The sequence below is a fragment of the Bombus flavifrons genome, chromosome 2, assembly GCF_040668555.2.
Source record: "Bombus flavifrons isolate JBK064 chromosome 2, iyBomFlav1_principal, whole genome shotgun sequence".
NCBI classification, from domain to species: domain Eukaryota; kingdom Metazoa; phylum Arthropoda; class Insecta; order Hymenoptera; family Apidae; genus Bombus; species Bombus flavifrons.
Genome location: NC_138443.1, coordinates 14,211,143 through 14,228,244, shown reverse-complemented (window position 1 = coordinate 14,228,244; position 17,102 = coordinate 14,211,143). Strand labels below are relative to the sequence as shown.

The 17,102-nt window shown below is 35.8% G+C and overlaps 1 protein-coding gene across 5 annotated transcripts in view; it reads left to right on the top strand.

Moving 5' to 3' along the window:
* Positions 1 to 17,102, top strand: part of LOC138190003 (neurotrimin) — a 493,943-nt gene that overhangs the window by 355,977 nt on the left and 120,864 nt on the right. For 3 of the 5 annotated variants that reach the window (XM_069132406.1, XM_069132405.1, XM_069132409.1), the window contains one exon: positions 14,981 to 15,203. In XM_069132406.1, coding sequence (XP_068988507.1) covers positions 14,981 to 15,203 — 223 coding nt within the window. The remainder of the gene's footprint in view (positions 1 to 14,980; positions 15,204 to 17,102) is intronic. The other 2 variants (XM_069132408.1, XM_069132407.1) reach the window with 1 other exon arrangement.

Below are 17,102 nucleotides of genomic sequence, written 5' to 3'. Positions count from 1 at the left end.
CCTACTCATCAAAAACAAAGGATATGCGAGTAATGTTAATGAAAATAGTCATAGTAACGATCTTCTAATTATCATTTTGGACAGCGTAGAAACATTATTACTTTCACTTTAATTACTAGACCTCACAATGTTCGAAAAAGAGAGTTTTAATTCGTCATTCGGGATCTTTCTAGCAGAATTTAAAATTGTAATGGCGTAAAAGCGAATAAATGCAATCAAAGGGTGTTCTTTTCCAAATGAGAATAACGATAGACTATGGAACGTAACCGAATAAGTTGGTAATAATTTAGAAGTCGATTGTACTCGTTACGAGAGGCGAGAAAACTATACACGCGCGTAGGAAAATGGTTCCGGAAACAGTTTCCTTTTGAATGGGCGTTTTTCCTCGTTTCGAAACGACCGGAGGAAATTAATGGAAAGCTGAAACAAGTGAAATAAAACGCGGTTGGAGAAACAGTGACGCCATTATTCGCGGTTGCGATCCGCGATACGTTCCAATCCGTTTCTATGTAATTACGCGTCTCTACAGTTAATTCCACTGTTAAGAAGATAAAAATAAAACTGACGATCACTTCCTAGAAATCGAAAATCGATTTCTCGCTTGCCTCGTTTGCACGCGTTCTTTTATCGGGAAACATATCATTTGATACTAATAAATATCGTTATGCTTACCGAGGATACTTATTCTGAGTTTTCTATGAAAAAATATATACGGTGTAATAAAATACGCTAGAGAATGTAATATATTTATGAAGATAGAAAAATAAGCTAAATAAACGAAGCGTGTACACAAATTGTAATGAAGAAATGAGGAACAGAAATAATTGAATAATGGAATATTGGAATCGTATACCAGAAGATAATTCTTGGATTTATATTTTACTATTTAAAGACATGTTTTTTTGTTAATTATCTCCTTAAATAAAGATACTGATAAAACGTACCGCAATATTGCAAGAACCGTATACTTGTAATCTTATAGACGCAATACATCCTCGCATAATAATTAATTCAGAATGAAAAATTCTAAATTATATCGAATGTATTATCATAAACATAATTAATTAATCGTGAATTAATTCAGTTTATATATTCAATGAATAATAAACGCAAATCCGAGTTGAATGCTATTTGCTATCAAAATAAAGTGATCAAAAATTTAAACCTTATGCACCTACGAGCACGTTTCTACAAGCCGTCTGTTTCAGATAACCACAAAATATATTAACCAAAATATCATCCAAAATATGAGTTTCTCAGAAGCCAAATTACACATGATTAATGTTCAACTTTTTGCAATGTACAACTTCCATATCAAAGTTTATTTAGTGCAAGAAGATGCATGAATAATTCTGAAGTAGTATGAACATGATGTGGTAGCATAAATAATTCTGAATAGCATAGATTTATAAAAACAAAATACGCAACACTATTACTTTCCACTGCTTTTCGATTTATGAAGTTGATTAGTATGACTTCTGAGTGACTCATTCTAGTCCAGACTTTTTATTTACATCGTCATCGAGCACAAATGTTAAGAAAGACGAAGGTTGAAGAAAATTCTCCGCCATTTTCCTTCGCGAGTTTTGCCATCCAGTTAAGTTTGCATCGGTAATCCTCGAAAAATCCCCGGTGTAAGGGACAGAACCTAATAAGCTGTCTTTAACGTGTCGGTCTAGCGTTCCATCATAGGTATCCCTTTATTAATAGTCGTATATTAAAACTCGCATAAAACTTGTCGGACAGAATGTCACGGGTGCAAATCGAATTACGGGTCACGCATATGTAGAAGTGGTAGTAAATATAATTTATAGCGACGTTAATTATATTTTAATAGCACTTTACGCGGCATACATAGCTTCCCGCGATAATATCTGTTCACCCCCTGTGCGCCCACCCCAAAGTCTCGTCCATCGCATCCATCCACACTTCACACATTTTTCACTGGGAAAAGTCGAATATTTAGCGGAATCCCTTGCGTTTCTCGTTTGTTTCTCAGAATTATGGAAACATCCGACGATCAAGATTTTCTAAATGTATAATTTCTCTGTTTATTACGAAATTTAGAAACGCATTTTCCTCTGCGAAATCCATCAATAAGTGAAACAATTCACTGTAAACATCATGTCTTCTACGAGAAGAAGAAATATCGATCGGTAAATAGTTGTTTTTAAGACAACTTCCACGTACACGTTACCTGTTCTATTTTAATAATTTTTGTAAATAAATGATGTCCTAATTACGGATTATATAATAACGCCTAATCTGTAACAAAGAAATAAGGATTCAGGAGCTTGAAAATAATAAAAATTCGATAATAAGTCATTTTCAAAGAACATACATCGCGTTGGAACCCGCATGCGTTCACACCTTTTTCCGTTTCATATCTTTTTTAGCCGATTTTTTTCTTGTACCTCGCATCGTTGTCCACTGAATGCGAGAATATTTCATTGTGGAAATGAATCAGTAAAATTCTCGCAAGCAATTAATTATCTTGCTTTTAACAATTTCACGCTCCCGTTTATCCTTTGCGCCCTCGGTTTGTGTCACTCAGGTGCAAAATCGAGCGTAGTCCCGTTCACGATTTTATCGTGTTTTTCGGTGCATGCGTTGGCCGGCGTTGGGATTTCGCTGACAACGCATCCGATCGTTTATTCGACTGCGAGTAAAACGAAATTAACGTAACGTCGTTCACTTAATCGTCCCCGTTTACACGAACACCGCTGAGTGTATGCCACCATGATTTCGTACTTGTGCCTCGTGTTATGGGCAACACTGGACATGATTGAAAAACGGCGTTTCCAGAGTCAACTGAAAAAATGCAGGTGGCTTAAATCGCGGTTTAATCTGCACGTGCAACATTGTGATATTGTGGAATTATTTGTATTTCCGGTCTAAAATGCAGAGAAAGAGATTTAGTGTAATAAAATACTAATGAATTCAGTATGAATGATGTAGGTAATAATGACCTTCTTGTTGTCAAGGTTTCTTGCATTTTTTAAATCAAATAAGAAAGATGTACCTTCAAGATTTTATAGGAAATGGATATTACTAATTGTATTATCAGTAATATTTGAATACATTAATAAATGTATGTGTAAAGTGTAAAAAAACACATGTTTGTACACTTAGAAAGTTAAAGATATTCTCAAAGCTTTAATAAAATATAGTTCACTGAATCAAACATATTTTCAATTTCCAATTTTATTCGAATCGTTATGATACGCTATATCACACAGCAATCTCTTCCTATTGAAATTACAAGGGCTTGCGTGGTTCGCCTTCGAAGCGTCGGGTTTTCGCTTACGGAGTTCGAAAGGCAAGATTCAAGGATCTTGGCAAACTAGGCTAGTCATGGGAACCGCATCGCAACCTCAGCTTCTATAATCACTGATATAACTTACTCAGTAGATGACTTTGCTAAGCTCTGCTTTTGAAAATACTTACTTGTAAACGAAGAAACGCGAACTGGTCGGATACTTCGCGAAGAAATATCCTGAAGAAGAAAGTCAAATAAATAGACGAAATTACATACAGGATGGTTGGTAACTGGTGGTACAAGCGGAAAGGGGATAATTCTACGCGAAAAAAGAAGTCGAAAATATAGAATAAAAATTTTTTTTAATTTTTTTTTTAATTTGACAATTTATACAAAGTTTATACAAAGATGAATACAGTGTCATAATATTCTACTATGCAGAACTGTTAATACTGACAACTGTATAACATAAGCATTCTATTTTTTATTTGTAGTTTCAAATCAAGCAATCGGATATATTAAACGATAGTGTACACACTACACACGATTACACATGTCGCGTGACCGAAAAGTATTTATTGCGTGCTGACTAAAAGGATCTATATACCACACATCCATCGAAATGCATATTAACCACTCGTAAATCAATGAGAACTATTTTACACGCATGCCAGATCGCAAATATTTTGTTGGGAAATTGGCTTGGTTGTTTAGGTGATCGTTTCGTGACACTACTGCGGTGATTGAAATCGCATCGACATGCGAATTAGGAATTTGGAAACATGTTATTGATTTGTACAATTGGATATATTGTTGTTGATGAATTATGTCGGAAAATAGAAATTTCCTAATTGCATGATATATAAAGGGGAGTTCCATGCCTTTTTTTCAATACTTTAGGTATTCCATATTGGTTCCGGTAAATAGGATATTCAAGAATTATAATTTTTAATAGAGAAATTAATTTAATGGGGAGTAAGCTTAACTTACTGATCCATTAACGTTTTGAGGGCGATACTCGACAATTAGGCTACTGAAATTTTAATGTATTATACCAGAATATAGAGAACTCAATATGTTGGAAATTATGATCTTTCAGTATCACGAATATTAGGATATTCAGCTTAAGTACAAAACATACCTTCTTATTCAATTCCAAGTAATCATTATGAGCAATATACTGTGTCTAGAAAATGGTCAACAGATTACGTAACATATGCTTATGTCAACTATTAATAATCTTTGCTAACAAGCATGAATCATTAATAGAGAAAGTGGTAAAAAGTAACAAAATTTTATTAGACAAAATTAAATAGTTCCGAACAATGAACGTTCTGGTATTGTTCTGAAGAGTATTCTGAAGATTGTAAGGCCAACTCTACCTTTTAAATGGCGCTATAAGCTCTTTTTCATTAAAGCATTATTTTACAACATTTATAAAAAAAGAGAAATTAGAAACGAAAAATATTCTCAGAGCGTTTAGATAAATTTTCACCTCAGTAGTAAATAAATAGTAAAAAAAAGTAAACAAAATTAACCGGATGTGTCATATTCATGATCCATCGCGAAATCTCCGATGGCGCTTCCAAATTCATCGTTCAACGTGAAATTGTGTTTGTGAGTGGAAAAAGCACAGCGGCGGAATGCGACACGTGAAAAAGGGACCCTAGCACAAAGTGTTTGCGAACACTGTAATCCTCGTGAGAAACTTATCGGACAGAACAACACGGTTCTACAACCACACACATACACACGCACACACACTCTCGTCGTTACACTACCATATAACGCATCGTGTCATCGTTCCAAAGCGAGATAAAACAAACGCACTTAACGCGTCCACTGCAACACGCGCACGCTGTCGGTTGAATCGAATTGGAAAAAAAAGAGAAAAAAATGCTAATTCCGTTGTTGGCATTGTGGTCGCTCAGCGGGCTTTTTAGTAGTTTAGAGTATAAAACATCTTTGAAGTACGCTGTTTGAATAATTTCGGCAACGTAACGTGTATCTCGTGTGTTTGATTGTGATTCACCGCCAAACTATAGTACCTATACATATGTGTCGAAAGAAAAATCTTGCTCGAAATTTACCTCAATCTTTTCCGATCCGCGAGAATTTCAGTGACAGTGATTGTACTTTCATTATTATCATTATTATATTATCATTGTACGTTCATTATTATTCATGGTATTCATTATTATTATATTCATTATTATAGTATTGTTTGTATTTTATTCGTATAATAATACCTATTTTATCATTGCTAGATTGCGGACTTTTATGTATTTCAAGATGTTTTACATAACACACGCAACATATATACATAAAATTTCTCCATCGTAGATATTCAAATACTTTCGTACTGTTTGCTGTAGAATACATATAATATTTAAAGGATGCAAGAAATGTCGCAGATACTACTCTCTCGGTTGTGTTTATAAAAATATGATTTTGCATATATACAGGGTGATTGGTAACTGGTGGTACAAGCGGAAAGGGGGTGATTCTACGCGAAAAAAGAAGTCGAAAATATAGAATAAACATTTTTTTTAATTTTTTCTTTTTAATTTTTTTAAAAATCTACAATGAGATCCGTTATAACGAGACGTGATAAAGTGCACGCGTACCGAGCGAAAATTCAAAGTCGATTTTCTCGAAAACAAAGCCTCAAACGAAAAATTTTTATTCTATATTTTCGACTTCTTTTTTCGCGTAGAATCACCCCCTTTCCGCTTGTACCACCAGTTACCAACCACCCTGTATATAAGTATCGTCAGTCTAATCGTTGGATTTAAAAAAATTACTTTATTAATATACTTCGTCAGAATAAGTCTACTTCTGTTAACTTTTCTTCATTTACTTATCCTTTTACTGCGAATGAAAAGGTGAAGGTCAACCGAACATCATTGGAAATTTATGACACAACGAATCACCTTACATTGTATTAAGAGAACATACGTGTATGTTCAAGCAACGCGAAAACTGGCATGAGAAGAGTAACGGAAAGGTAGGAACTAGTTTAGTGGACGATTCCGTCGTAGCTAGATGGAGATTGCCCGAACGAAATTGCATGGGGAAGAAGGTGCAATCCCATGGGATAAATAGACGTTACCCCTGCTGACCTTTCGTCGTAGTTACGACGTTCCGAGATAAATCGACTGAAAATCGACGAACGATGTGAAACGTTGGATATCTGTTAAGGAAATTCGTTTCACGGGTATTGTCGAAAACGAAAGAAGCAAAAAGCTGTCCATTATTTTGCCATCGTAGCACGGTGCTTCTTTTTCTCCTCTTTCCTTTTCTACCTTCATGAAATTTTCTCAACAAAGATTGATATCCTCCATTGTTCTTTCTCGTCCTCGGTGTACCTAGTGTATGCGCTTCTAATAGAATATTTTAAAAGGCAATTTAAAAATACGGCCGGCTTGTCAGAGTAACCAAACCGTCAGTGTATAATGAGCGGGTCTAATTGAACGAGCTGATGGTCGCGTTCCATAAAGCGAAATTATTTTACCGGACTTTACGTCGTATTCCATAGGAGCTGAACGCGCGATCACAACGCGCGCGCCATTCATTTTCATGATCGTTTTCGGTTCTTTCACGCGAGAAGATTAAATTCACAGCGACAGATTGCGGCCGCATCGGAATGAAAATAATGGACACGACGCGTGTTTAATCGCCCGCTTTAGAATTTACAATCGTAACCGTTGTACGGTAAAAAGTTTTATAGCGCTGAATCTGGTTAGCGTTGGTAATTATTTCGTTTCACTTAAAGGTAAGGTTTGATTTTAATTTCGTGGACTGTCTTTACGTAAAGCAAAGCACGAAGCACACGAAAGCAAATTTCATTTAAATCTTTCGTCTAATATTATCTACTTTCTGCAAGAAACTAACAATTTCAACAATGCCTTTTAAATTTCACAGAAAACGATTGCTACCGATAACTTAAATTTTCGTAAGAAGCTATTAATATTAATAATAATTTAAATTTCGCAAGAAACTATTGATATTAATAGCTCAACACTGGAGCAGGCTGATTGATGTTCCACGTGAAATAATTACAACGTGCAATCATGAAATATAAATATTCAGAATGATGTCAATTTTAAATAATGTTGAATAGAAAGTATAGGAATATTATTAAAAGGTATAATTTGAACTAAATTATTGTTCACAGTAACGCTTCGTCTATATCGTATCGTAAGTAACTTAAACATGGACACGCATGATTTTTAAAAAATGAAAGGCATTGACATTTTGTTTTTTTTGAAAAATAAATATGAAAGCTGTTTAGTGTAACGTGAATTTTTTAAGCGAATTTTACTTTTTGTATTACGAATATTTCTTGAAAAATCGATTTTAATTTTTCTTGCATTTTTGCGAGTTCTTCTGGTAACATAAAATTGTGTTAAAATCTTCTTACAGGAAATTTGTTTACACCGTGTAATCGTCGAATAATATGGTAATTATTGCGGATTCGAAACTCGTGCAAAATTTCTCTCACAGTAATTGTGCCAGGATCGTGGGATTGCCACATTCATGATTAAAGCGTCAATTTACTCAGCTCAATGGATAGATCATTGGCGAGCTATTTTCTTGATTAACTAATATACAAGGTTCATGAAAAAATTAGGTTAGCTTCTTATTATGAGATAAATTAGTTTGCAAGAATTTAATTTTCTCGTCTCTGGCTTTTTAGAATACCGTAACAATAAAGACCGCATTAAAGTAGAATTGTTTATTGCCTTTTGTGATCGCAGTGATATTTTTAGAAAATTAATTTCTGGCTGTGATGTTATGAAAGATACAAAGTTATGATTAAAAAATGTACGATTTTATAAATACGATATAAATAATTTTATATTATTTCGTAGATAATTTCGTAGATATGCTAAATATACAAAAAGTTTACTTTTTCTGTTTCTTCTCTTATACGCACTATTTTATTTTAAAAAGTCTAATGAAAATCGTAATAGTAAAGCGTACCAGAAGCGTGTGCAAATTATTCATTGAAATGTGTTGACTAGAATAAAAAATACAATTCTAGTTTCAAAATTTGCGGTACCAATATATACGCTAAAATTTGCAACAATCCCATCAGACGTACGATGAAAATAAAAATAAAAATAAAAATAAAAACCATGGAATAGAATCGCTCGGAATCTGTAGCGAAAATCGATCGTTCAATTTCCCCTAAAACTAAATTCTCGGAGCAACCTCGCCCAGTCAATTCGCAAAAATCCCTGGTACCTCGTGTAATCAGAGAACGTCCCATTCAAGCGGATAAATTGAACAAGTCCCGTTGCCGCTCCATCGCGTACAAAGATCAGCAGGAATTTCTTAAACGTCGCTCACCGTGGGTGACGAATTGCGATTGATTTGCCCTGGTACACGGGAATAACAAACTCGACATAAACACTCGAACATAAAGTCGCGTTTCGATGATGTAAATTAGATCTATGTGAATAAGCGTAATGCAATTTTTAATAAATATTTCTAAATTTATATATTTCGATGTACACGTATATTGCTGAAACAAATGACAGAAATACGATATCGCGGGACGTGACATTTTTCTCGTTATTTTCGTATTTGATTGTGAAACTAATTGGAAAAAACGTTAACGATCGGTCAACGAAACAATATTTGACGATAATATTTATAAAAAAAACATATGCAAAATTAGGATGGTCGTATGTTGTTGAGACAACCACTCGTAAGATTCTATAGAGGATAAAATTTCCGGGGTTGTAGCGTCAAGGGGGTAAATTTCGACCGGAACATCAGCCGATTTTCGTCGCACGCGAGCCGGTTGCTGACACCCATGGGCTGCCGTGCGTAAATCGTTTGCATAGGACAACAATATTGGTATGCAAAGGGCAACTCTAGAGGGCGTAGAGTGACATCGCACTCCAAAGGGGTGTCAGTGATGTCGGCAGCGGATACGGGGCGTTCCACAACACTGGAACCCCATGGAGGGTCAGCCTTGGGGGTTTGCGTTAGCAGTGTATCATAAATTATATGCGCTATGTAGGTTCATGGCGACGTGTGCACACAGGGTGGAACGTGCGAAGGGACGTGTGCCTGGGAATACATTGTGTCGTAAGCAAAGAAAGATGCTAACGGATAGGATACCAGGAAATATGGATGGAGTGATTGCGAGAGGAGGAGTCTATTTGTGGTTTGGATAGCTTAATAAAATTAGATACCGTATCGTATGTGAAGTAGCGATCGTATAATTAGCATTCTATTTTTGTAACTCGATTGAAATATGTCCTATCTATCTTTAAATTATTATTATTATACGCTGCTTATTAAAGACTCTTTCTAAGATGTTTGACAAGTCGTTAGTTTAATATATCGTAAATTTGATTAAATTTGAATCTTCGTCATAGAAATAAATGATGTTAGGTCGTCTGAAAAGTTTCTTTCGTTTCATAAGGTGATAATAGATGAGCAACAATTTCTATTTTATATTATTTTGTTGAATTAGGTATGGTCCGTTTCATTATATTTCTATTATTATATTCGCGCATAATTCAATAAACTAATATAAAACAAAAAACATCGTGCTTCTATTATTTCCTCATAAAACGAAAGAAATTTTTCGGACTACCTAATATTTAGGGAAAATGCAAATAGAGAAGATAGATATATTTTACTGTGCTTTTTATCATCTTTGAAATGTTAATAAAATATCAATTATCGTAAATATTGTAGAAGTATTTGATGGAGAAAAAACGATGCAAATACAGAGTATAATAATAATATTTATAAATTAAATTGCCGATCGACGTATAAACGTAAAACTCCGTAGAGTTAGAAAAGTAGAGGCCACGTGATTCTAGAAATAATACCGTTACCGCAAATGCTGGAATTTCTCCACGTCGAAGTTGCCACTTCTTGACCAGAGAAAAATTCAGACGAGGAATGCAAGAACGAGGAATTATGGAGGCAAAGGAGAAAAAATAAACAGCTTGGAAAAATTATCAGCATGGAAAGGAAGAGAAATAGGTGGGAATACGTAAAAATACAAGGCGAAGACAACGTTCCAGAATGCGAGACATAGGTGGAGAAACAAACAGCGAAGAAAGGGAGAAAAGGAATGTACTGGACGGAAAAAGTGGGGAAACGAGAAAGAACACTGTGGAATAAGAGAAGCGGTCGTAGAGAAAAAGGAAAATTGTCTGCGACTTGTGACACCATTCCGGGATACCATTAGTACGCAGAAACGTACGAGCAATAGTGCATTCATTTGAATGTGTGCAAATGCACGCCCGAGTGCATAAAAGAAACCGGAACGTGCAAAACTATTATTTGCACGTACGTCTCTGGAATCCTGTAAAAAATTTAATTCCTTCAAGGGAAAGGATGTAGCTAGTACGGAGTTATGTCACTTGAGAGTCTCTTCGTATAAGTTTCTTGAAACATTTCATTTAAATAGAGAGATCCTTCAGCCGAGTGACAAGATTTTGAAGAATTTTCTTTCAACATGAATATGTTGTGACGCAGTTGCTCGTTGATTTGAATTCTCAGTATAGAAAACGTTTATGTACGTACATACTGTGTGTGTTTTGAAATTTCATTAACAGAATGAGACACGAGCATCGTGACTGTATTGTATAAAATTTGGAAGCAACTTGAAAATGTATACAGTGCATAATATTCGCAGTCTAATGACTGTTATCTATAACTATCTATATAAAATAGGGAACAATTAAAATTCAAGCCAAGCAGAATATTGACTTTAAGAGCTTAAATCATCGAAACTGGTTAAACGTGCCTTCTTCTATAAAATCACCAAAGTTCAAATTATTTAACGCATCAACTCAAAGTTGCCTAAACTTTAGAAAAGTATTCAGTTGCCTATCTACGTTTTAGCGGATATACAAGCAAAGAGAAAGAAAGAACAATGAACTTTCAGTAATATAACACAATCACAGATCTGTCGTTACTCCGCAATCTCCAACGTTTCCACTTACCGCTGCTTCGAAGGAAATGTCTTTTATGCAATCCGCTATCTGTCGACCATCCCCCTAGTAACCTTATCTTCTCGGATATCGCGCGACTGGTTGGCGAACGTCTCTTGGAACGGCTCATAGCTCGAATTCCGGCGACGACAATTCGCGTTCGTTGGAGCGGGACAAAGTTTCCCCTTGAAAAAATTCGAAGGAAACACGATAAGGATCGCGGGCTGCTGATTCGAGAGAACGATCGCTGCCACGTCGGCAGATACGCGTAAACGAGACTGTCCTTGTTCTTTAACGATTCTCGTCGACGACGTAGGTGATCGTGATCCGGTTCGACGTCCTGACAGTTTCAAAACGGTGCGACAGCGAGAGAAAAATGAAAGGTCTGTTACTTTTCGATTGGAATGAATCGTTGTCGTGTTCTCGATTTCCAGAGTCAAGTTTCTTGAAAAGTTTCGAGAAGCAGTCCTGAAGTTTGGACTGTAAGTACAATGAGCGACGGGGTCAATGGAAATTGTGGTTCATCGTTAACCTTTTCACGCTCGATGTTGCTAATATTATACTTTAAAGCGACATTAAGTGACTAAACGATAAACGTATTTGTTCTCGATGAAACTATTTTTCCGTGTTAAATTCGCACTGCTCATAAATTTTATCATTTTACAATATGTTTTTCTTAGAAAAAAATGGGGAGAATTATGTTTCTATTCTCAGTACAGATGAAGTATCGGTTTCCAAAGAACAAGGGACATTCGGTTCTGCAGGGGTTAAGGAGATTATTTTCAAGAAAAAGTTTTTGATCGAATTTTGAATGTATTTGGATAATTTTGTCTGTTCTAATGGAATGTATGATTCCGTCAATAATTTTCTTATACCAAGTGACAAAGTTTAATTCTTTTGGTCTCTACCTTGGTACAGATTGTGTGTATAACGACATAATTTAAAGAAAAAAATATACCGGAAGTAAACTCTCAGCTTAGAGCTGGTTTAAGATCGCGGACTCTATTCCCGCGAGATTCGCCTCATTTTCCTCAGCTTTTACATCACCGCACAGGAAAAGACAAAAAGGCTGAAAGAAAGGAGGAAAATTGAAAATGTCGCGTACCTCTAACTCTAATCTCGTTACCTACTTCCGATTGTCGCGGGTGTCAAGAAGATGCTCATCCTCCTCTAGTTTATCAGCTCTTCGACTAATCTGATGGAATTCGCAAATCTGCCGCTAAGAAAATACTCTTCCTTCTCGCGGTTGGAAGGAAGAAAAACGACGTCACAAAAGAGGATTTCATTGGTTCCTTGTAATTTTCTCAAATTTCCCGCCAGTGAGACTATCCGCTCACGTCGAGACAATTTCCACGGGATATGCGTGTCAGCTGTTACAAAGGAAAGCAAATATTTACACGTCGCCGACTCGGGATGTCCAATTATCGCGTCCCGGGGCGTTTTATCTCGTGCGCTAACTTTCCGACGATATGCAAAGCGGCTCTATTAATTTTCCACTACGTCGGGAACGCGAGGCAACGGAAACACGGGGAACGCGTCGGTACTGTATCCTTGAAATTTGCAACGAGGCCTCGGCCTCGCGAATGAAAATTCAAATCTACTGCATTATGGAACGCGTTTTCATTAATTTTTAATGGCGCGGGTTACACGCGGCACGCCGACAGCTGCCAAAACGCCGAACGAATTCGCTTGAAATTCGGGCCTCACTGTTAGCATAAATAATCTGAGTTATATTAACTTTTATCCGGATAGCTGGTTGTAAGAACTACGCCTTGGAAAACCGAACGTATTCGGTACGGTTATGTTGAAATAATACGCTACGAACTATCGGAAAGCGGTTTCCTTTGTTCGTTTTTGGATCATCCGCTGGAAAGTTATTCAAGTTAAACTAGCGTACTCGAGAAAACACTGGCAATGTTTAGTCTTTTCAATTTTCGTTCTATTAAAATTGCAACAACCAGAGTCACTTTACTCTTTCGTATGAAGATTACAGGAAAAGGAGATGATAAGTGACATTTGTCATCATAAGTGGAATCTATTCTATGATGTTATGAGGCATAAGATGATTGAGAACCGGATTCCATTATATCATTTCAGTATTATACAGGTTTACCTTGCTCTTCAACTTCTATTTCATCAATAATTAACAAGAAGAAAAAGGAATAACCATATATTATTCCCTCCGTAATAGCTGTACTACAGTTTTCAGTGAAAAGCATTCCACGCGACGGTGCGCGCATACCTTAACGCTGTGTAAATTATCTGGCCTCTAATAATAATTAAAAGCCCAGCATAGTTGGCACATTTTAACACTGCAAGGTTTCTGAATTTCGCGAGAAGAACCAAACGTAGTTCGAATTGTCGAAAAAATGCGGCGCTCTCGAATGGGTAATAAAAAAAAAAAAAAAAAAGTAAACAGGTGGGAAACTCGAAACCTCGGTTGAGGAGGGATCGCGAATACCCAGCTAAATGTCGTCCCCGGCATTTCGCTAATTACCAACGCAACACACGAGCTACTACTAATTACGTGGTCCCGCTTAATGGGAAACTCTTAACGAGGGACAAAAGATTCGGCCCGTGAACAGGTTATACGCCACCCTGGCAGACTGTGAAACCATGCAAATTCCACCATTTATCGCTTTTAACTTTTCCCTGATTATTTTCTGCTTAAATACTATCGTAATCTCTGCGAAATATGTACTTTTACCGAATATCTTGTAATTCTTGTAATACCTTAAATTTCTATATCTATCAGATATATATAATTTTTATATGTTTCAGATTTATTTCAAATGTTACCAATATGCAGGCATAATTCTGGTAGTCGGAACACTGCTAATAAAATTTCACAATTTTTCGTATAACATACATCGTACAAAGCAATGTAGCGTATACAGAAAAGACGTGTAAGTAGTATAGGGCGTTATAAATCAGGCAAAGCATTTTAAGACGCGCGCTCTATTTCAGTCTTCTCATACGTAACAGCGTAATTTTTTAAACCAACTCTCTTGATAACCTGAACTTTTTTAAAGCTTATATTATTTGTATTTTATGTTAAATTAATCGTTATGTAATCGATAGGAGAAACGTAGCGACGCTACGAAAATACTATAAAATATTCTTGGAGTTCGGTCGAGTAAATTCTTCGAAGTACAAAAAGCTCTTGAACTCGGAAGCTTCGGCCCTTACTTTGTTTCAGCTTCAACTGAAATACGTAAAGTATTTCGTGAAATTTAATTCACAATCATACTCTATTTCTTCCGCTAGTTATAGTTTCTGTACTTTACATACTTTAATAAAATTATCTCATCGGTTACCTGTCGAAATCGATTCGATATTTCTGGAAGAAAAACTTGTGCTGAGATCTCCTTAATTTGACACGTGTAAATTCACGTGTTCAATTAACGAGAGTTTGCGTGTAATTTGTAGCAATCAAAATTAAATTGACACTCTGTATATATTATTTACAGCTTGGCAAATCAATTACATTTTTAATATACTTATTATTGAAAATCTAATCAACCTAAAAACAAACCACCATGAACAATAACGTGCATTGAAAGTAAATTCAATTGATCACATAAATGGTGTATATGGAACATTCGAAATTTTGATTAAAAAGAAATATATAAGATGCAACTTGTATGATAAATTCGCGAATAATTGTCAATTATTATGGAAGTCAATTAAAATATAGAATAACAGCTACAAATTATTCGATCGATTGAAGACACGTTTTTCTACTTTACAGATGACGTTGCAGGTTTCCTGGGTCCGGCACAGAGACGTTCATCTGCTCACTATCGGTCGTTACACGTACACGAACGACCAGCGATTCAGGCCGATTCACAATGCACAGACAGACGATTGGACGCTCGAAATCAAGTATCCGCAACTGCGGGATAGCGGTTATTACGAATGCCAGGTCTCAACGACGCCGCACATGAGTCACATCGTATACTTGGACGTGATCGGTAAGCTATTTCAGACACCTTTACGTTGCACGCGTTAGAAATGTTGTGTGAACGTAGTTTGTCAAAATTAGAATAATCATGTTGAACTACAGTGCACGTTTAATGGGAAATCGTAGAAAGTAAATTTATTTCAGAATATTCCACTTTTATCATTATGGAATTATAGAACATACATATACAGTAGTGTTTGTTTTTATGCACTAATTTTTATAGAAGGCGAAAGTATTATATATTCTGATATAAATGGATGTGGTGAGATAATTACTGTGAATAGATATAAATAGCAGTAATTGATACTAGACAATAACTAAATTGCGTTAAATTGTTATATAATTGATCATGAAAGATGAAGACATACTCGGTTAAAAAATTTATATGGCTAAATTCTTATAGCCTAATTCGAACAACACTTAATGTTTAATTGTTAGAAATGTTATGAATAACTGCTTGCCAAGTACATTTGTATTCTATAGGTTTAGATATCCTTCGCTTCAGAGAATCGCAAGAACAGCGTGCAGAAGAGTTAAAATTTGAAACTTAAATTCAACTGGAAACTGCAATAACATTTATGAATCATGACTAAGATATCGAAGAGGCAGTCTCCTAGGGATATTTCGTTTTCCTAATATATTCAGCCCTTTAATAAGATGAATTTTACATTTTCCCGCATTCCTGGCACAAGGATCTAGATTTTTGCATAACTGGGTCGCGCGGCTGCTTGTGAGCCGCCTTCAAACCGTATCATCGCGAACGATTCATCGCCGTATATGATTTTAATTAAACGTTTGTACAGGGTTAACGAAGGGCTAATTACACCGCTCTACGCAACAATTAGTTAATTCTAATCTGAATCTGCCCCAGTTCCCCGGCCATTGCGAGAAATTTAAGCCGGGCTTAAATCGTGGCACGGTGCCAATTGAACACCTGGGATTGGTTGATACCGATTTCCAGTTAAGCTACGACGTCGAACAAGGCTTTGATTACGGGAGATTACTTCCCCAACTTGAATTCCGACTGGTTAAGCTCTGTTTTCTATTCCTCACGAAACTGATACGAATGCACACGAAACACGGTAATCGTTGCTCCTGCTATCTTCTTAATCGGCATTTATACTCGTGAGACGATCCTTTATAGCCGCAGAACAGATTACGTGCTACAATTCATTTCTCTGTCAAATGTTAAGTACTTGTGGCTACTACTTGCTTATTTGAGACTGATACACGTATCGTGTTGCGATTTGATTAGCGATGAAACGAATTATTATATGTCACTGCATTTATATGCGTAAAAGCGTAAAGTTCAATAAATGTATATACTGATTAAACAGTGTACGTGTTTACATTAGATCTGACTGAATTTTGTTTTACGCGAGTATAAAAATATCTAATATCCTTAACAGATGATAGATTGAACAATATTCGTCTATTAGGCAACGTAGTGTGCTTTCCATTGGTAAAAGTTCAGATTTTCTTCTTTGCGGGATGTTTATTTACCCGATTAGTATGTGTTTACATGGATTAGTAAGCGTAGAGATTTACATAACATGTACATGATGTGCAGAGAAAAGGAGCGTAAGTGGTATAGGTCGCCATAAGTCAGACGAAGCATTTGAAGAGGCATTTCCTATTTCATCTTTCTCTTTTTTTCATTTATGAGTTAGTAACTACGAGTTTATAATATTTGTTGACTTTTCTCTGGGAGTTGGCAATTCATAAATGTTTTATTCAAATCAGAATAGTTCTTATAACTTCTATCTACATGAAATAAATTATTTTCTAGCGTGTAGAGAAAAATAGTTCATAAGCAAATTTTATACTTGTAATAATTTCGAATGATATGAATTAAAGTTAAAAAGTTACGTCTGTACGACATATCAGTTTCACATTCCTTTAACCGCCA